The 22383-nt window shown below is 41.4% G+C and overlaps 2 protein-coding genes across 2 annotated transcripts in view; both read left to right on the top strand.

Annotated features, from left to right (window-relative positions):
- Positions 1 to 13124, top strand: part of smtnl (smoothelin, like) — a 52078-nt gene extending 38954 nt beyond the window's left edge. Inside the window, exons 5-11 of the mRNA XM_030408456.1 lie at positions 186 to 419; positions 540 to 596; positions 681 to 741; positions 829 to 963; positions 1063 to 1186; positions 8471 to 8622; positions 12254 to 13124. Coding sequence (XP_030264316.1) covers positions 186 to 419; positions 540 to 596; positions 681 to 741; positions 829 to 963; positions 1063 to 1186; positions 8471 to 8622; positions 12254 to 12380 — 890 coding nt within the window. The 3' untranslated portion in view covers positions 12381 to 13124. The remainder of the gene's footprint in view (positions 1 to 185; positions 420 to 539; positions 597 to 680; positions 742 to 828; positions 964 to 1062; positions 1187 to 8470; positions 8623 to 12253) is intronic.
- A 5954-nt stretch (positions 13125 to 19078) lies between these two features.
- Positions 19079 to 21437, top strand: sebox (SEBOX homeobox). The gene is made up of 3 exons (XM_030404707.1): positions 19079 to 19201; positions 19904 to 20072; positions 20745 to 21437. The coding sequence occupies exons 1-3, from the start codon at positions 19092 to 19094 to the stop codon at positions 21435 to 21437; spliced, it is 972 nt and encodes a 323-aa protein (XP_030260567.1). The 5' UTR covers positions 19079 to 19091.
- Positions 21438 to 22383: the final 946 nt, after the last annotated feature.

The following is a 22383-nucleotide window of genomic DNA, read 5'->3' as shown; positions in this document are numbered from 1 at the left end:
TCTAAAACCCAAGCATTTCAGACAGTGACAGAAATGTATGAGAAAACTGATGGGTTTTTGGATAATTAAAGCATGTAAACCTGTTTCAGTTGTAACCCAAAATTAAATTGTGAACCTGAAAATGAACGTTTTATATCCCCTTTAAGGACTCTCCTCAACATGATCACATCTTTTCATCCAACCAGAACATTCAGGATTGGTACACGGAACGATGTCTCTGCTCAATGACTTCCCACACGAGCACACAGCCCCCGTTGCCATTCGAATGCCACACCTCCCCATCACTGCGACAACCAAGATAGCAGAGGGCCCCGACTCTCCCAGCAGCCCTGTTGGTTCTTGCTCCTCTCCAATCTCTGGCCAATCAGCCGCTAGCACCAAACAGACACAACCAATTGAGGAGTCTCCAGTTCAACCAGGTGACTGCTACGTCTCAATAGACCTCTCTGTTGTTGTTATTGTTGTTGTTGTTAATATCATGACATGAATGTAGGACGATTTATTTACAACATTAAATTTCCTTGTTTTGTTGCTTTTAGCATCTTCAACATGGACTCCTACACCTATCCGAGCTCTGGGATCTCCCCTCCTTCAAGGTGAGCCATGCTCTCAGACACACATGCTATCCTGTTGAGACACTGCACATCACAGATTTGATTTATAATGACTGCCTTTTACAGAGAAAGCAAATTCAGCTCCAGCTAAGTCGGTCACCTACTCAGGGTTGCTGCAGCGTGACGGGTGAGTGAAAGGTGGCATCTTTAAGGATAGGTAAGAGATGTTTTGCATAGACACCATTCCATGCTCTTCTGTGCTCACATCCTGCAGAGATGGTGACAGATCCTTCGGGCAGGTGGGAGAGAGGAGGCGAGAGCTAGTGAGGTCACAGACTCTGCCACGTAACATTGGTGCTCAGGCTCGTCGATCCATCTTTGAAAGACTGGACTCAGAAACGGGCAACAGGTAAATGCTGTTTACGATTGCATTTGGGTGACATGAGCATTGAAGTTGTTTCCAAAACACTGAAACACTCTTGTGTATCCTTTCCCTGCTTATGTACAGCCGCCCCAAACCAGTGGACTCTAAACCCAAACTGAAAAGGTCTCAGAGTTTCGGGGTGTCCAGTGCCAGCAGCATCAAACAGATCCTGCTTGAGTGGTGCCGCTCTAAGACCATAGGCTACCAGGTAAAACACCAATTGTGCAGATGCAACTGTTTCATTTATTGTGTCCCATAAATATTCACATTCACATTCAGGATTTTTTCTAACATTTGGTCAGATGCTATCAGACTCCACACAAGTTCAAAGCTTTTAAATGCAATTAAGTATGCTTGTTTCTTCCCATTTGTTACAAACCGCACAAATGTGACATTACTGCTGACCATTTTCCAAAGCAGATCATAAATGATTATATGTTTTAAGATATTTGTCTTCCAGCCATACAATCAATGACCTCAGTTGAGTACGGCATGACAATCAATTGACAAATACTTCCTTCAGATTGGTAATCCTGTGTATCTGGGTATGTTTTTTGTGAAAATGATTGAATTATTGCGCAAAATGTAATGGAAGCTGGTGCTGTGTTCATGTTCTCTTGGGAAAGTTTTAACATCTGAGCTTTCAAGTTGGCAGCAGATCAGCAGCAGCAAAGTAAATGCAAGAAGCTCATAAATTCACGTTATCCTTTTCATGATGTTTTCCAGCTGGTACTCTGTTGGGGTTGACTGCCTGGGAATGCACTGTTGTTCCTCAAGCTTAAGTCCTAGATAATTGAAACTTTCTACCAGCACATGAACACACCACATCAGCTGACTTCCTGGCTTACAATTGCAATATCATGCCAAAATAATATAACTGTTGTATTTTTTATGTTGATTTATTTATTCAAAGTGGAGGGAGACAACTTTTCAACTCCCCCCCCCTCCCAGTGTTTCCCTGTGGTTGTAACCGTTGTTGCTGCTGTTGCAAAGACAACCACATGGCCACCTCTTACAGCTTGGCTACTGTCCCAAGCAAAAAACAGCCGTACAAATCCCAATTTCTCCTAGAAATCCCAACCTCAGTGTTAAGAAACGGCAGAGTAAAACACAAGTTTCTACAGTTTTTCCACTGTTACCTTGGTAAACCAGGAAAAAACAATGCCTCTTCCTGTTTTGGTTGCACATGGCAGACGTGCTTTGTTTGTGCCGTATTTCAACCTTTTTTTTTTCCTTGTAAAATCAGGCCAAATATTATAATGAAATGTATAAAAGCGGACTGTGTCATTTTTCTACAGCCATTACAATCAGTATTTATGATGATACGTTAATGCGGAAAAGTTGTCTATTGCATGCTTTTAAGTTAAATTATGGATTTTACAGGAGGCCAGTTAAAGAGGCTTATATGGAAGAAATATGTTTTCTCATATGAGCTCTTGTCAATACGTGCGCAGCAGCTGGATCATACTGGAGAGTATTGGGGCGGCCTAATATAAGGGAATTGCAATTATCCAGCCTTGAGGTAACAAAAGTGTGGACTTCTCTGCATCTTCTTGAGACAGGATGTTCTTGACTTTTGCAATGTTACGCAGGTGGAATAAGGCAGTCCTTGAAATGTGTTTTTGTGGGAGTCAAAGGACAAATCCTGATCTAAGATTACTCCCAGCTTTGTCACTGTTGTGCTGGAGGCCAGAGTAATGACATCCAGAGTAGCTATATCACTAGATAACACCAGTTTCACTGAGACATTTAGGGCCCAGCACAATAAAAATAATGTGTTTCGTCTGAGTTTAAAAGCAGAAAATTGCAGGTCATCAGGTTTTTATGTCCTTAATACATGCCTGAAGTTTAGCTGACTGATAAGTGACATCTGACTTAATGGATAGGTATTACTGTGTATCATCTGCATAACAGTGAAAGTTTAGTGGGCATCTTCTAGTGATAAACTCTAAAGAAAGCATATATATAAAGTGAATAGTATTGATCTGAGCACAGAACCTTGTGGAGCACTGTGACTAACTTCAGCATGAACTTCAGCATGAACCAGCTCAGTGCAGTTCCTTTAATACCAATAGTCAAAAGTAAGATCCAATAAGACTAGCACAGAGACAAGACCTTCGTCAGATGCGATTAAGAGGTAATTTGCCGCTTTAACCAGTGTTGTTTCAGTGCTATGATGCACTTTAAAACCTCATATGAACTGTTGTTAAGTCACACAGCTGATTGGCAACTGTTTTCTCAAGAATCTTAGAGAAAAAGGGAAAGTTAGATATGGGTCTTGTTGGGCCTCGTGCCCTCATGCACATGTCTCAAACAAAGAGACCAAGAGAGGCCTGTAGTTGAAGCCAGAAGCCTAACTACTAGGGCCTCACACAAGGGACTACCAAACAAAGAACAGGGAAAAAGACCGACAAGGTGTGAAAAACGTGACCAGATTGACCTGCCCCCAAGACGTCACCCGGTCCCTATTGGCTGTGAGCCCGGACGCTCCGCCAGGATCACAATGACGTCACTCCCACGTTAAAAGGTCACGCACCCCTCCTGCTCCTTCTACTCCGGCAGCATCCATTGTGAAGAGACTTCGGTTTCACGCAACTGCTGCCATAAGGGTACAACTCCGAGAAACGTTTTTCATTTTCCCTTTTTGCTTGAGCTAATTTCAGTTCCCTCCTCGCTGGACGAGACAGAGACTGTTTTTGTTTCACTTTCATTTTTGTTCGGACCATACCTGTCAACATTGGGATTTGAAAATAAGGGAAATCCTCTGTGAACCACCACTTAAACTTAAGGAATTAACGACTCGAATCCCGCTTGAATCCCGAATCTCACGAATCTCACGAACCCTCCCGTTTTTCCCGGGAAATTCCGTTATTTTAATCATCTGTCCCGCCGTCTTCCCGTTTACATATTTCCCCTTAAATCTCCCGTGTTTCCCCTCTGGCCCAGCAGGTGGCAGTACAGTAGTTGTAGCACCTTAAGTACGCATGAAGATTCGTGAGATTCGGGATTCAAGCGGGATTCGAGTCGTTAATTCCTTAAGTTTCGTTTCATTAAAACCGAAAGTAAACACGGTCGCTACGTGACTGGAGGTCTATTTTTAGAATGGCAATTGAATGAATCGGAGCTACGTTATCAGTTAGTTGTTTAGTCAACACCTGAGAACTCGTCTGAAACGGAGAGTCTCCTGTTGTGTGCTACATGTGTGAAATAACAACTGTAGTCTGGACTTTGTCCGCAGTATATCTGTGTAAACGACTTCATCCAGCGTCTCTCCCTCCCCTCTGGCACCGCGAGTTACCATGGTTACTGAAACTTCATAATGTGGATCAGTAAGATGTTTTTGGTTAGTTTGACTGTACAAAATCATGAATGTAGCCTGATTGTAGCTCAATGCTGAAATCTTGTATGATAACATATAGAACAAATGTAAAGCCTCAGAGCTTCTTTGATTATTAACAGTATGTTATTGATGACAGAAAGGTGATAACTTGCCATCAGACTGACAAGGCTGCAAAAGTTGCTGTTTGCATGATGTATTTTTCTGTTAAACGATAAGTGGCTCACTTTAACAATATTATTAATAATAATAATAATAATAATAATAATAATGATGATAAATGACAATGATGATGAGAAGAAGTAGAAAAATAGCGTACTTAAAAGTTCTGTAGATGGTTGATTATTTGAAAGAGTAAATCTTGAGAGAAGCTTGGCAAAAAAAGAAACAGTTTGATTTCATTGATTGAAAATTACATTGAAAAGACAAAAAACAGAATAGAACAGCTGTTCAGATCATCCTCCTGTAAAACACTGTTGGTCAAACTTGAATGTCTGCATTAGAGGACATGGTGTGTGGTGAGGCTGTAAATCTTGTCTTTTTTGCACGTGTCAAGTAACATGCCCTGTAACATGTTTCACAAATTACAAATTGGAAATATGGCTTGGCTACAGCTTGAAAAAGGGTTTCAGTCAAAAGATATTTTGCTTTAATCCATGCATTTGTTGCAGCAAGAAAGGCAGAGGAGGAAAGGTGAGAATTGTAATAAGCTAAGAGAATGAGAAAAATAGTGAACTAGCCTACAGATGCAACAGATAGCCAATAGAGATGCTAACCTGTAACCTACTGTACTGTAGCCGAGGCGAACACAATGAAAGGACATGCAATGAATCAGAATATTTTAAGGCCATGTTCAGTCGCAGTATGAATTATCCATCAATAATATTATTTGGATGTTTGGATAGATAAGTAATAATGTGACTAAACATGGCATTAAAATATTCGGTCATGACTCAGTAGTATGCTTAGACATTTCATTTTAAAATGTCAACAGAGGATGAGACAGGAGAGAGAGATGAAGAGGTTGAAGGGACAGAGACAGGAGGAGAGGAGAGAGAAAGAGCAGGAGAAGGAACCAGTGAGATGCATGTGGAGTCAGGTCCAATATCAGCCCATGGTCAGCTACATACAAAGGCCAGACTCACTGCTCTGATGAAGAAAAAGGTAATACTTCTTGTAAGCTATGGTATTACTGTACTTATTGTTACCTATCTCTCTCTCACACACACTCAATCACCATAGCCTTTACCAAACACTTAATTAACTTAACTACAGTGACAGATCATCTTAGTTGTAATTTGTGTGTGTTTGACCCGTTGTTGTGGTCTAACGGAGGGTGGGTGTGTGTGTGTGTGGGGGGGGGGGGGGTTCACAGATGATTTCCCTTATTTTCAAATCCCAATGTTGACAGGTATGCCTGGAGTAGGCAATCCACCTGTTTCCTACTGAGAACCATGGCCTCAGATTTAGAGGTGCTGATCCTCATCCCTGCCGCTTCACACTCAGCTGCGTACTGATCCAGTGAGCGTTGTAGATCTAAAGCTGATGATGCCATCAAGACCACATCATCTGCAAAAAGCAGTGATGCAATCTTAAGGTCACCGACCTGCAATCCCTCCATACCACGACTGCGCCTCGAAATCCTGTCCATGTATATCACAAACAGGATTGGAGACAAGGCAGAGCCCTGGCGGAGGCCAACACCCACTTGGAACAAGTCCGACTTACTTCCGAGTATACGCACGCAGCTCACTTTGAGAATATAGGGATTGGATGGCCCTGAGAAGGGACCCCCTCACCCCATACTCCTGCAGCACCTCCCACAGAACATCCCAGGGGACCCGGTCGTACACCTTCTCTAGATCCACAAAACACATGTGGACTGGGAGTACTCCCAGGCCCCCTCAAAGACCCCTGCCAGAGTAAAGAGCTAGTCCGCTGTTCCACGACCAGGACGGAATCCGCATTGTTCCTCTTCAATCTGAGGTTCGACAATCGGCCGGACCCTCCTTTCCAGCACTTTGGAGTAGACTTTCCCAGGCAGCCTGAGTAGTGTGATACCTCTGTAATTGGCACACACCCTCTGGTCCCCCTTCTTAAAGAGAGGGACCACCACACCTGTTTGCCACTCCTTCGGCACCGACCCCGACCCCCACTCAATGTTGAAGAGGCGTGTCAACCAAGACAGCCCCTCAACACCCAGAGCCTTCAGCATTTCTGGTGGTATCTCATCGATCCCTGGGGCTTTGCCACTGTGGAGTTGTTTGACTACCACAGTGACTTCACCCAGGGAAATTGGCGATGATACCCCATCATCCTCCAGCTCTGTCTATTAAAGAGGGTGGCTGAGTGGGATTCAGGAGGTCACCAAAGTACTCCTTCCACCGCCCTATGACCTCCTAAGTCGAAGTCAACAAGGTCCCATCCTTGCTGTACACAGCTTGGATGGTTCCCCGTTTCCCCCTCCTGTGGTGGCGGACAGTTTTCCAAAAGAGCTTTGGCGCCGCCCGAAAGTCCTTTTCCATGGCCTCGCCGAACTCCTCCCACACCCGCTGCTTTGCCTCTGCCACAGCCGCAGCTGCTGCCCTTCGGGCCCGTCTGTATCCCGAAACTGCCCCAGGAGTCCCACGGGACAACATGTCCCTGAAGGACTCCTTCTTCAGTCGGACGGCTTCCCTGACCACCGGTGTCCACCACGGTGTCCGAGGGTTGCCACCCCTTGAGGCACCTAAGACCCTATGGCCACAGGACACACCTGCAGCTTCAACAATGGAATCTTTGAACATCGTCCATTCAGGTTCGATATCCCCAGCCTCCACAGGGATGCTAGAGAAGCTCCTTCGGAGGTGGGAGTTGAAGGCTTCACGGACAGGGGCCTCCCCCAGACGTTCCCACCTTACCCACACTACTCGTTTGGGCTTACCAGGTCTGTCCAGGGATTTCCCCTGCCACCGAACCCAACTCACCACCAGGTGGTGATCAGTTGACAGCTCTGCCCCTCTATTCACCCGAGTGTCCAAAACACACAGTCGAAGATCAGATGATACGATCACAAAATCGATCATTGACCTTCGACCTAGGGTGCTCTGGTACCACGTACACTTATGAGCATCCTTGTGTTCAAACATGGTGTTCATTATAGACAGACCCTGACTAGCACAGAAGTCTAATAATAGAACACCACTCGGGTTCAGATCGGGGAGGCCATTCCTCCAAATCACGCCCCTCCAGGTATCTCCGTCATTGCCGACGTGCGCATTGAAGTCCCCCAGTAAGACCACGGAGTCCCCCACTGGGGCCCCTTGCAGGGCCCCAGCCAGGACCTCCAAGAAGGTCGCATACTCCGAACTGCTGTTCGGTGCATATGCACAGACAACAGTCAGAGTTTTCCCCCCAGCCCTTAGGCGTAGGGGGGCGACCCTCTCGGCCACCAGGGTAAACTCCAACACGGCGGCGCTCAGCCGGGGACTTGTGAGAGATGATGGTGAGGTGATGTGAGAGATACAAATAAGTTTTAAATGAGCCCAACCCCCGTCTATCTTTCATATAGCTTTAACCTGTCAGCACACAGTGTAGCGTTAATATGTTTAAAATCAACCTCTCAGCCCTAAAGGCGTATGGAAGTAAGGGCTATTGTGAATAAAAGTGTGTGTGTGTGTGTGTGTGTGTGTGTGTGTGCGCGCGTTGTGTTGAGGGTGCAGGATTAAGTTCATTCGAGTCATGCTTGACAACATTGCTGCACACTGGTAACCTTTTTCCCCGCAACAGCCTGCGCCAGCTGCTCCATGTGGCTTTGGTTATAGTCAAGCCAGGCAAAACCAAGACTCTTATTAAAAGCGAGCAAACATTTACACACACACGCACACACACACGACAGATTTTCATCTGATGACTTGACATGTTACATTTCATTCAGCGCAAACTCCAGCCTAATAAAGGACAGCCTTTAAATGACATGAGTTCAAAAGCATGTAACAGACCAAAGGCAAGAGGAGAGGGGAGTCTGTTTTCTCCATCATCATTATGAGCGACACAGTGAATGAGGGGATGGCTTTATGACTTTTTAAAAGTCGTGTTCTTAAACACAGGTACTGATACACACATACACACTTGCCACATCATCATCAAATGTTCTTCTTCTCTGTTTCTCTGTAGAACATTGACATCCAGAACTTCTCGTCCAGCTGGAGTGATGGGATGGCTTTCTGCGCTCTGGTGCACTCCTTCTTTCCCACCGAGTTTGACTACACCTCTCTGCTGCCCGCCCACCGCAAAGACAACTTTGAACTGGCCTTTAGGACTGCAGAGTGAGTGATTCTTGTGTATCTGTGTCCCTGATATGATGATTATAATGGGTTTTGATCAATTACAGATTTATTGTAATATTGATCATGTTTATTAAGAGGTTTTGATCCATATCATCGAAAGATCACAGCAAAATGGCTTTGTTTTGGGTTCATATTGATGTGGTGAAACATCTGCCTGCAGGTCACAGTTACAATGTATTGATTTAAGATTTATTGGAGAAACACTTATTTTGTCTTCCTTTCTGTGACTGATATGAGAAGACCGGTACCAATCTCATGTTTGTGCGTTAAAGATGTTATTAATAATATTCCACCACAAGATGTGGCATTACTCCTCCCATCTAAAATTGCATTTATGCCACAACAGCGCTGTGTTGGGGATATTTAGGTTTGTTGTGAAATCCGATATTCCAGGGTATAATTGGCCGTTTTTGACTATTTTTGATTTTGCCATTATATTTCACCTTAAAAATTATTTACTTGGTGTCATTATTTTCAGCACAACCTCACATGTGTGACTGTACAGTTATTTTTTTTATTTTGACATACTGTATTAACACAATGGACCTAAAATCACACAAAAAACCCATAAAATCAAAAGTTAGATTTTTTTTACTTTAAACCACAAATATGTTTAACAAACCATTTTGTATTACTTATAATGCAAATATAAATTGATGTTTGCTAAATATGTGCATACATTTTAAAAATTTACAAAATTATATGTAACTATTTACATTTAAATGCAGGCAATGCTCATTCAGCAGTCTCCTCATTGCTTTGACTCATAAACAAAAAACCGACTCCACTACACACTAAACACACTACACCAAACACTACATAACACACTAACTATACACTCCAAACACGCTAAATGTCACAAATCTCTCAACTCTCAATATCGCTGTCTGTACACCGACCGTCGTTGCCTGTCATTCATCTGCCTACGTCCCTCCCACAACTTCCTGTTCCTCAACAACCAAACTTGCTGCTTGGACACTTTCGTGACAAAAGCCCGTTTTTACCGTTTCTTCCTGCACCAGACACAAAGCAAACGTGACGGCAATGTTCGCGAAAAAGCGTGGCAGACATTATTTACCCTAAGTCCGGTTTGGGACGTGCCGGTGCGTGTGTAGCTAGCCGCTAGCTACCCACGAACATCCACAGATTCCGATTCCACTTTGTTGTCAGCGCGTCTCCGGATCTCCTCAGACCCAAACACACTCTGTGCGGACTCTTTTAGTCTCATTAATCCACAACAGTCAGTTTAGATGCACAGAACAGAATGGGACCGAGCCGCCAGCAAGGAGGTGGTCAGGCGTATTGCTTGCACACTGCTATCTATAAGCAGCTGAGAGCAACTGCACATTAGATCAACAGAAAACTGGTGTAAAGTCAATGGTGCAGTATTTTTCCTGCTATTTAAAGGGTAAAGTATTCAGACAGTACGACACATCTTCACAGGCAAATTCTCAACATGCATACACTGTTATTTTAAACATTTCCATGCGTGTAGTAATGTCACTGTAACAAATATCGAGGCACAAGTAGTCAGCAACTATTTTACTGTGTGAATGTGGATGAATGTGTGCGAGACATTTTGATGTGTAGAAGAACACAGAACAACATTTAACATGGAATACTAACCGATCCTGTTGGTGAGACTGGTGATTGAAAAATCATTTAAGTGTACCCTGTGTTCCTCGTGCTAATGATAATGAAAATTATCGCACACACACACACACACACACACACACACACTCACTCACTCACTCACTCACTCACTCACTCACTCGTAAAGTAAAGCACGAGCGAGGAGGATGCTAAAATATCCCCGCGCTCCAGCAACATCCAATCCCCGGCTGCCACGTCAGTCGCTCTTGGCCAGTGCGGTGCGGGACCTGATGAGTAGACAGGAGCTCTCACTTGGCTTGAAACATAAACACACAAATGAATAACAACAACACAAATACAAAATACGGTTGGAGCCATAACATCCATCCCGCACGATCCATGCATCACTATTACACACAGAGGGACGTGCAGCAGGGTACCTCCTCCTCCTCAGTTAATATCATTGTATTTTCTCATATGTAGTCATCATCTGATGGTACAGATGATTGTGAAACGACTGGGACAGAGGGACGGCAGCGGAGGACCATATTACTGTCCCTCAGCGAAAACAACTGTCACTGTTTAACAGCGATGAGTCAGGTCCTGGTGCATCGGCTCGGGAGATAATGCTCTGAAAGGAACGAGATATAATGCTCTGATTCGTTTAATTTATGTGCATTTGCGCCATGTGCTTTAGTCTATGCACCATAGATCATTTAAATAAGGCCCCGTGGCTTTACAGAGCATGGCTTATTGTTTCCAGAGACTGATAGCATCGATACAGGCTGAGCACTATAGAGCATACTGATACAGGCCTGCAGCATGGCTGTGGACATACTCTCTATCAGGGTTTAAAGACTGGCACTCTATTTAAGAACGTGTTTTTCTTTGACTGATAACACTGCTGCAGAATTAAGCTGATTTGAATGAAAAGCAATCTTCACTTGGTCACAGAATCAATCCTTCATATATAGAGTCAGCTTTAGACTTGACCTCTTAAAAAGATCACGCACCAGTGTATATGAATTATTACATGCGTAATGTTGTTCTTTGGCCCCTCAAAGCATGTTTATTGGAAGGTAAAGTCAGTGTTTTCATCAGAACTATGCATGCACTGTATTAGATGCAGATTATGGCTTTAGAAAGGTTAGATTGATATACCAGGCTGGTATCGGCTGTTCGTCATTGTTTTCTTGATACATTTCTGCCATTGTGTTTACCTCCTACATCACATTGATATGGAATGGTTAGTCAACAAGAATCAACTAACAATTAATCGTTTCAATACTCAAAAATGATGAAACAATCTCTGGTTCCAGCTTCTCTAATGTGATGGTTTGCCATTTCTTGCAAACTGAATAGTTTTGTATTTTGGACAGCTGGTGTGAGAAGACCAGCAATTCTAAGGAAAAGTGATAACATCTCCTGACAATTTGCAGAGCAATTAATAGACTAAGGAAACCTTTAACCGATTCAAAAGTAATTTTCTGGCAATAAATATTCTCATGTATTAAAAATACATGTAAAAGTAAATCAAACATATATTTACATGTATGATAATGTATTATTATGATTGTCGGCCTGGCCCATTATCAATTCTGATTTTCAGTGTTTTTCAGATTGTCGGAATAAGTTTTTATTTATTCATTTTATTCTAATGCCAATAGAATGAATTAATTTAAAACTGCAGTATTTTGGCTTGGATGCAGCATGCAGTCTGCGAAGTAACTAAAGATATTACATTAATATTGTGGAGTTAAAAGGTCAATATTTAAACTGTAGTGGAGTGGAAGTATAGAATAGCAGTAAAATGAAATATTCAATAAAAGTAGCTCAATTACAGTACTTGAGCAAATGTACTGATGTACAAATGTCCCTTTATGCTACAAAGGAAAAACTCTTCTTTACGGTGGAGTGTTGGGGATGAGTTCAGGAGCCTCGCAGCTCTGTAGTCTGGTGTTATGGCAGCAGATGCTTGCTCCGCTCTGACTTGTGTTTTCTCTGTCCGTGTCTCCAGGCTGAAGGCAGGCTGCGACCGGCTCATCGAGGTGGATGATATGATGATCATGGGTCGTAAACCAGACCCTATGTGTGTCTTCACTTACGTCCAGTCCCTCTACAACCACCTGCGCAAGTTTGAGTGAAGCTCAAAAGCAGAGGATCTCTTCTGTTGCATGTTTCTCCCTCCAGACTCATCCTCTTCTTCATTCTATGTGCCCCACATGAGCTGATTGAGATCCAGAGCTGGCATGGGAGCAGCTTTGAAAAGACTAGACTGCTCCCTAGTGGTGGAGTGGTCACCATTGGTTCACATGCTGCAGGAAAACTGCTAACAGCTCAGTTCCCAGATACACAGTGGACAGTGACTGATTGGGAGAACACTGTGTGATGTCAGCTGTAATGAAGAAGATGAATTTACACACGAATATCAGGGTTGGTTTATCAGTAGTAGTTTTTTGTGTGTGTGTGTGTGTGTGTGTGTGTGTGTGTGTGTGTGTGTGTCTGTCTGTCTGTCTGTCAGTGTATGTACATGCGTGGGTATGTGTAGTTGAGATATATCGAACGGAGAGCGCAACTATTGCTTTGTTGTACAAATCTTTATTATCATCACACCTGTTTGACAGTGAGTGTCCCAGTTAACCTGAAATCGTGCAACAATGGAGAGGATGTATGTTTCACAAATGTCACTGAATAAGTCATTTAGTTTGTGATGAATCAGAGCACAGAGTGTGGCAGAATATCTGACTGGATATTATGGCAAATACAAAGATGTGTTTGTTAAATGCAGCTGACTGCTGACTGATATGTACCTCCACATATGCTGTGATATTGTGTTATTGAGATGATGCTGAGATACACAAAAATAAATTGTAATGTTTGGCACCTAACTGTGGATATTGTGTCTTTACTGTTTTACTGGGTACCAAAGAGACTCATTTCTGTATTGTGATGAAAAAGGAAAGATGATAAAAATAAAAAATAAAGAAGAAAATAAATGTTTAATCATGACATCTTTGGGACTGTGGGACCCAATCCTTACTTTAGGCTGCAACTCCATGTTCAACTTCAGTATTTGGTCAATTTTTAACGTATGTTTATTAATATTGCAAGATCCCAACCAACGACAAATACTTTCTAGAATATTCTCCAGAATAACCTCAAAGGTACTGCATGCTCAAAAAACATGATGAAAGCAAAACATGGCAAAGCACAACGTTACACCTCTAAAGGTTAATTGAACAATGTTAATCGAACTGCAAGCTGCAGCCACACATTTAGCTATCACTGTTGAAAGTTTGTCGCATGTAGAGGTGTCCAGGCACCTCCGATGAAAACCATCAACTTTGGTCTGATTCACATCGACAGTTAATGCATGTAACTTTGTTCCTGTGGAGAGAACCATGCAGCAGGGCTGCAAGCCGAACTTGTCATGCAATAGACACTTTTCTTTATCCATTTCTGCTCAAGGAATTTTGTTTCTGCTCACTATAGACATTGGTGTTGCATGAGAAGAGAACCAAGATGCCGCCTTAAATAGCTCAACTTCTGAAAGTCTTATATTTATGTCCTAGAAAGCACTATTTCTGCATTAAAAGCCGACAGAGGTGTGTGAAACCGAACTTAAGCCAATGTAAGTTGGGCTTTGTTAAACTATACGTACATCCCAAACGGCTCCCTGCTCTCTCCAATGTGAAAAAAAAGGCTAACGCTGAGCGAATGGCTTATGTGAAGAGGCGTGTGATGAGGAAGAACTTCAAGCAATTGTTTTTTACATAACGTATGTCTTTTTCTTTTCTGTTTTGTAATGAAAAAAAACCCAACTTGTGTTTTCTTTTTCTTTTCTTTTTTTTTGTTACAAAAGACTTATTTTGCAAACTAACCTAAACTTCAGACAGAGAAGGAGACTTTATATAGCTTTTAATCTATGGTTAGACAGATGACTTCATAGGCTATTGACTATATGACTATTGGAGAATATCTAACCAGAATTGTATTAAACATATATGGATATAAGAAGAAATGGACAATGTTCAAGACTGGACAATTGGCTTATCTCCTATAGCAATAATATTTCAGCCTGTGAAATCTCAGCTTCTCTGCTCACGGATCACTGTATGATTAGACTGTCCTTATTATTGTATGAGAAACCTCAGACCTCTGCTTACATTTGGAAGTTTGATAATGGTTTTGATAAACAGGTCAAAGCTCTCATCACTGAGGTCAAAATTCTAGATATGTCTAACATAAGCAAATGGAGTTGGTTTAAGGTGAAGCAGGCAGCGGTTGACATAGTTGAAACCATTTAATTACAAAGGAAACCAAAAAAAGGAATTGATTGATGAAATTAATTCATTGGTAAACAACAAACAATTGTCAATAGAAAACAACATAAGATTGCAATCCTTACATTCAAAATTGGATGAGACATGTCGCGTGAAAGCAAATAGAGCTTATATAAGATCAAGAGGAGATCGAACAGGGGGAAATAGCTTCATCTTATTTTCCTGGCCTTGAAAAACAGAGACAAAATAAATAAGCTTATGGACAATATGATAAAAGATCAAAAGTTGATGCAAGAAGAAATATGCCTTTTTTACTGCAACCTTTATCAATCAAAATATGAGAAATCAGAATGTAATTTGTAATGATTACAAACTACTCGCCCTATGCTTATCGTCTTCAACATGTCCTTGGGAAATACAGAGGAATATCAACCAGCCTTTATAAAGGGAAGATATTCACAACCATATAAGACTAATTATAGACATGACTGACTGTGAATCACTCATTGAATCAGACAGTCTCATTTTGTTTGCAGACTTTTCAAAGCGTTTGATATCGTTGAACATGAAGTTATATTTACAACTCCAAGAAAACCTGCGGCAGGCGAATGATTTTACAAAGTTATTAAAAAAATTTTATAGTAATATCTATATTTATATTTCCTTAATTCAGGAATGACACCACAATTCAAAACTGTTCCTGAAATCAGACAAGGATGCAACATTTTTACCCAAACTGTTTCTATAATAATATCAATAAAAACACAAGATGCAATAAATAAACATATAATATAATATAATATAATATAATATAATATAATATAATATAATATAATATAATATAATATAATATAATATATCAATTATGATATACAAATGTGTATTGTTTCTTCTCCATTCCTGCACTGAAAAAAATAAAATTCCCACATTATAAAACACTATGATGATGGCGGTCTGGCACAGCCTGGCTCTGTAGGGTTCCGTATACCGAGGCGCTTATTCCAAAAAATTGGAGGGTTGGGATTTTAGATCAGCTGTGACCTTCCACAGACAAATTTTGCATTACTTGAAAATAATATTAACCCACTCTTCACGCCACATGGCGCCACCCTGTGTAATAATCGAACCACTACAGTCCATTAGGTAGACTGTTCATACAAGAATGGTACGAAAAAAATGTTTTTATATGTTGTTGATGTGACGGATGAACATCGCCGATTCATACAGTTCAATTTATGTATTAAAAGTTCAATCAATCAATCAATCTTTATTTGTATGGCGCTTTTCATAAAGAAAAGTAGCCCTACAGAGATTAAAAACAACAACAGAGATTTAAAAGAAAACAGCAAAATAAAAACACGAGAGGAAAATCGAATGAACCCAACCCTCCCACCCCCATAGACAAACACAGAGACGTACACAAAGACATACACACTCATACACACACTCACACATACTCAGACACATTGACCCACACAGTCACACCCACACATACACTAGCTGTTACTAAAGAGAAAGTTGAATGTTAATTGCTCCTACAGAGAATTCTGTCGCATTTGTGAAGCTATTCCGCCTCTTTTAAAACACTTGATATAAAATATATATTCAAATATTTCAATAAAACTTCCGGAACTGGTGAAATGTACATCGGTGAAAGAAAACGTAACCACAAAGTTATTGGAAAGACTTTACAATGCATTTGAACTCACTAGCTAAGTTGAGAATTGACAAACAATGATAATGAATAAATACTGTAATCAAGGGCGAAATTTTGATTTCAGAGGTGGGGGGGACACAAGTATTTTTAATAAAACTCCAACTCTTTCAGTTCACTGTTTTTTCTAGTAGTTCTTCTAGTTTTCTTTTGCTACTTTTAAGTACTGTTCCCTTTGTTGGTTTGACTGGTTGTGAAGCATGTAGCAAAACATTATCACCCAGTTTTCACCTTGTTAGTCAACTTCACTCCAACTCAGTACCACCAATTGTACACTTATTTTTGGAATATATGGTAAACAGACCTCATTTTATAGAGGAAAAAACTTATTTTGGATGTATAAAATCACATTTGTAATCTGAGGTTTACTGTATTTTTCCCTAAATCTTTCATTGTTGGTGTTTTTTTAAACAGTTGCAGCCTTTCAACATAAAAATAATGCATGAAAATAAGCATATACCTTTGTCATTAAACATAAGCTTTTTTTTTTTTTTTTTTTTTTAAATCTTAGCATTGTTGAGGCTCTACAATTATAATAATGATAATAATAATAATAATAATTCCCTTCAGTTATTAGGTTGATGAATGCCAATTTTAATGAGTAGGGTTGTGCTTGTTATTTATTTATTTATTTATTTATTTACTTGTATATTGCACAGGTACATGACATCGCTGTTGGGAACCATGAGTTGAACTGATTTACTGATAACTGAGAGTTTTGTGTCAGAGTTGTATGTCTATTGAATGATTGTTGTATGTCTTGTTTGTTTGTTTTTTTTTTTCTTTCTTTCTTTTCTAACTTAATATAACTGGGAGCTGTAAACTGAATTGCCCGTATGGGATAAATAAAGTTTTCTGAACTGAACTGAACTAATAATAATAATAATAATAATAATAATAATAATAATAATAATGCATTTTATTTATCAGCACTTTCAATAAAACTCAAAGACACTTTACAAGATTATTGAGAGCTTTGTAATTGATGAGGAGGATCTTGAAGTGGATATGCTGCTTTATTGGGAGCCAGTGAAGGTGTTGTGTTGCAGGATGGGTGTAATGCATTTCCTTGAGTACCGTAAATTACCAAATAATAGCCGGGTTTCAATTAACCGCAGGGTCCCCTTTAAGTCTAATTTATTTTTTGTTTTTAATCAAGGAAGAAGACGTGACCACTGACACTGCACGTTTTTCTTCTTCGCCTTTTTCACATATTGTGCTTGCTTCCTGTCAGTCAGTATCACACTGATGATCGCCATGGCTCCGGTGCAAAAAATAAAATAAAATAAAAGTACGACTTGAAATGTAAAATTTCCGTCGTAAAATATGCAGAGGAAAACTCTGGAGAAGCAGCTAGACGTTTCTCTGTCGACCAGAAGAGAGTGAGAGAAACTGAGCTTCAGCGTCTATCCGAGGAGGACAGCAACAGGGCCAGGCTGCCTGCTGGAGGGAGGAAGAAGGCTAGCGAGGAGCTGGAGACAAACATGCAGGGATGAGTTATCAGCAAAGAGGCACGACATGAGAGAGTGTCCCGCAACATGATCAGGGCGATGGAGAAACAAATGTACGCCACCGTGAGTGACAGCAGAGATGAGGAGTTTCTTCCGCCGCAACAATTTCACTTGCAGAAGACGCACAACTGTTGAATTAAACGCCTGATCTGTTAAGTGATCGAAACAAATAAACGACCCGGCTATTATTTGGTAATTTACATCCTGGCTGCGCCTAATTACCAAACACACATACGCACATGGACACCGATTCAAACGTTAATGTAAATGAAACCTCTGATATTACAATCCTTCTAGCTGACGTGACAGGCAGAACAAACGCCCAATTTACAGTGGAAGATTAATGAGGACTCCTGAGCAACTAGCAGACCGGTGTGCAAGCAAGCAGGAGTGACAGCGGGGACGGCCAATCACACAAGAAATGGCAGAGCCAATCGAGGAGCTTGTGGGCTGGTCTAAACTCAGGGAAACAGGCTTCAGCTTGAGCGGCCGTTTTCCGCTTGGTCCTAGTGCTTGACGTGTCTCTGTTAAATATAGCGTAACATTGTTTTTGGACGGTAAAAACTGCAGGGGACATAAACGGCCCTTTGAAAAAGTGCAGGGGACATGTCCCCTGTGTCCCCCCCCCCCCCCCCAAAAAAAAAAAAATTACGTCCGTGACTGTAATACCTCAAATGGTCATTACCTCCTAAAATAAAATAACTGCAGTTTAAAACACTGCTTAGCGAGCTGCTGTAATTTCGCGTAAGAGGTTTGATTTTGAAGTAGATGTGTCCATCGATCACCTGTTCTTTTCTTGCTCAGTGACATTCCAGTTTTGGCAGGATCTGTATTGCTGGTCAGTGGAACTGATAACCAATCCAGAATATGATTCATATGGATGATCCCTCAAGAAAGATGTCAAACATGGTCAACATAATTATCTCACGGGTAAATATCATATATATACATGCAAATGCATGTATATGATATTTATGATATAACAATTTTAATTTAAAAAAGAATGTAAACAATACCTATCTACTAAAACTGATGTCTGAGAATAGTGAGTTCCTAAACAAACTATATGAAGACAAGTTGTGAATACTTAAGGTATATTCCCTCGTACCCTCATAGCATAAACCATTAAATGTGCGCTTCTTTTTTTTCAACCCCCCAAGTGTTACATTTCAAGTAGTTGATAATCACATAATGTATTGCAGCATGAAAACAAGTCTGAGGATTAGAGGCAGAGGTGAATAACACCTGAATTTGCTGGGTGGGTGGTGGGTGTGCGGGGTGTCCCATGTGATATAAGAAGCGCTCACTCCTCCTCAGAGGCCGGGCAGTGTGTGTAAGTGTGTAGTCATGGCTCTGTTCATGGACTCAGACTTCTCTTTGCTCAGGCAGAACCAGCAGAAAGATGCGATGGACTTTAAGGCGTTATTTGAAGAACAGGATAACTGTAAAGGTGAGTTCAGTATATGGATAAATATATATGTATCTGAATTATATGTTTATGTTAACATGCATATCTTCTGTTTTCGTAAAGGTACTCAACATATAATGGTTGATATGTGAAGGTGTAAAAACAGAACAAAAAAACAGCACATGTAAATGATTCATAGATTGATAAGCGAGCCAACTTCCATGAAACTTTTTTGCATGAAAATAATTCGATGGTCAATTCCATCACTTATTTCTAATTAAAAAGAGGATATTTACAGAATCACAGCAGAAATGTGCAGAATTGTTGTCTAAATTGAAAAAAAAGAAGCTAAAATTGTCAAAAAGCCAAAATAAACATCGAACAAAATCGAACGTATACATATTAGGCTACACTAAGCAAACTGCATTACATTTAAAATATATTTCAAAAATATGAAAATGATTAAATAATTTTTGAGTAGGCCTGTAGTTGTAATGAACAAACCTGTCTCTTATTTTAATAGAGTAGCTTACAATAACATGCGCACAGTTCGAAGCGTGCCTTCTTTAAAAAATCAGCTCAAATCGAAATGTTAGTGCTTCTTTTTCCCTCCCCAGAACCATGTTGCCTTTACCTCTTACTACAATTTTATTATTGTATGTATTTATTACGTTGACTGTCTCACTCCAACTTTTGCTTTCTTTCCATTAGAGGATGCCCGAGCTGAGAGCGCAGCGTCCTCCCCGAAGCCGGGCAGGGCCGCCGTCCTGATGGAGGGCCAGAGGAAACGGAAGAGGACCATCTTCAGCCGAGCCCAGCTGTCCGAGCTGGAGCAGGCCTTTGCCGTGACTCCCTACCCGGACATCACCCTGAGGGAGAGGCTGGCGGCGCACACACACCTGCCCGAGAGCAAGATACAGGTGAGTCTGCTGCTCTGGGCTCTGCTTACAACAACAAAAAAACAAAACATAAAACTACACGTACACGGTCAGACATGTATTTCATTAGATGTACTGTAGGTCATATATTTCCAGCTGTTTTGGTGAGGAAAACAACAACATGTCACTCTGCTTCAGAAAGAATGAGCTGAGATAACAGTGCATTAGGACAGGGCTAGTCCTGCACAGAGGAGGCAGGTAGATGCAGGCCTACCACTACAGGTGTTTCCTCCTCCATTGCCAGTCTGATACCTCAATTTTTTGTATTGGCTGATACCATACCAGAACATTATGTAACAAATTTAAATTGTTATAGTAATTTTTAACAGCTGTAGACTATTAACCCTGTATAGATGATAATGTGCTGTTTGTCCTTGAAGTTGCACAGTTTCACTGGATACAGGCTACGTGCAGTAAAAAATCTGCTGGTTGCATACTGATGAAGGCTATGCTGGATGCTGCTGGGTTAAATCTAATAAATACATTATGCTGTTTGGGATCAGTGCATGGACTTGTGTACTAGTAGACGGGGACTGATTACTTTTCGACGCCTTCATGCTGTTATGTAATGGCAAATTTGCTTGTGCCTAGCACAGCCCAGCAAAAGTGTGATTAAAATTGCAGAGACATAACAAGGCTTGCCATTTTCCACAGGTGTGGTTCCAAAACAGAAGAGCCAGGAGTATCAAGACTGGGAGACTCCACAAGTCCACCAAGCCTGTCCTGGGAGGTCGAGGGGTTGTTGATCCCTCCGCCGGTTCTGTGACCTCTGCTCTCCTCACCTCTACCACCTTTGCAGACATCTTCAGGCCGGAGCAGAACCACTCTTGTGAGGATGTCCCACAAATGTATTCCGACTGGATCCAGATCTACAGCAACACTGTATCATCATCTCCATCTTCCTCCTCCCTCCACCAGCAGCCTGCACTGGGCTCCTCCAAACCTTCAGAGTCTCATCTCTGGCAGGAGGAGCAGCAGCACCAGCGGCAGCACCTTGGGCCAGCGCTCCCTGGTTTCCTTCCTGGTTCCTTCCCTCAGCCCATCACGAGGCAGCCTCACCACTCGGCCTCCACCCGCTCCTACCAATCCTTCAGGAACTTCAAACCCCAGACGATTGCTTCATCTGGGGCTCATCAGGCCGTGTACGGGGGTGGCATTGCAGGCGGAGGCCACACCTCTGTAGACCAGGTAGTCCCATCCCACCCTCAGCCGGTGTACTGGGAGGTGACTCAGGGCCAAGGACACCACCACCATCCCCACCCACAAATGGGATCACAGACCTCTATGGGCTATATCTCAGACCTGATCTACAATGCTGCTATTGTCACCAACTTTCTAGAATTCTGATCAGTCCAGATGTGGAGCCCGGATGGTGGGAAACACTAACATTGGGGCTTTTACTTCTATCACTATTTCCCTTGAATCTTGAATACGTCCTGTGACACCACAGTTGATCGTCTCGTATTTGCCTACATAGAGTTGAGTTGGTTTCAGGTTGTCGTAGGTTTACCCGTTGTCTTGTTTTGTTCAGTGTGTTCCAGTCATGTGTAAAACATTAGGAATCCATTTGATTCACCTCAGCCCATTTCAACTTACAATATTTTACATTTGCTCTGGCTCAGCTAGTCAATAGTGAACACTTAATGACATACTCACACTCAGTATACAAACATTTCATCTCAGCACAAGTTTCTGTGCCAGGAACTGAGCACATAGATCTCATGTCAGATGTATGGCAGCAGGAGCAAAAATTTGATATTAAATTTGGAGGGAACAATTCATGAAGTTTTCTCGAGAGAAATTTCTTTTGGTTGGACAAAAGTAGTGCTGTAACTATGCTCGTGAACACTCGGCCACCGTGCCAGCTAAGGAGCGCCAGCTGCATTGCTAGCTCCCCTCACTGACTCAAAGGTGTTGGGGTGTTAGGGAGGACTGGTCTGGCAGCAAGGGAACAAAGAAATGATCATTAATTGCAGTTTGATTACTGTCAAATGTTGTCTGTTGGTAGTGTAAATGGTGGTTTAATGAGTAACTACTGTGTTTCAGATCATGAGACACACAAGTTATGTAAATATCCAAGGATTGGTGTCTGGAACCAAAACAAAACTTTTTGGTCTATGAAGAACAGAAACTGATGCTGTGAAGTTAAATCATCATTTTGTCTCGTATGAATGTCACATTTACTGGAGTTTAATATCACACTTTAAACTTCATTACCCACTGTACATTTAAAGCAATAAATGAAATGAAAGCTTATTTCTCACTCTATATTATTTCAAACTTCTGATAGGAT

This window comes from Sparus aurata, chromosome 2 (genome assembly GCF_900880675.1).
Source record: "Sparus aurata chromosome 2, fSpaAur1.1, whole genome shotgun sequence".
NCBI classification, from domain to species: domain Eukaryota; kingdom Metazoa; phylum Chordata; class Actinopteri; order Spariformes; family Sparidae; genus Sparus; species Sparus aurata.
This window is presented reverse-complemented; position numbering and strand designations above follow the sequence as displayed.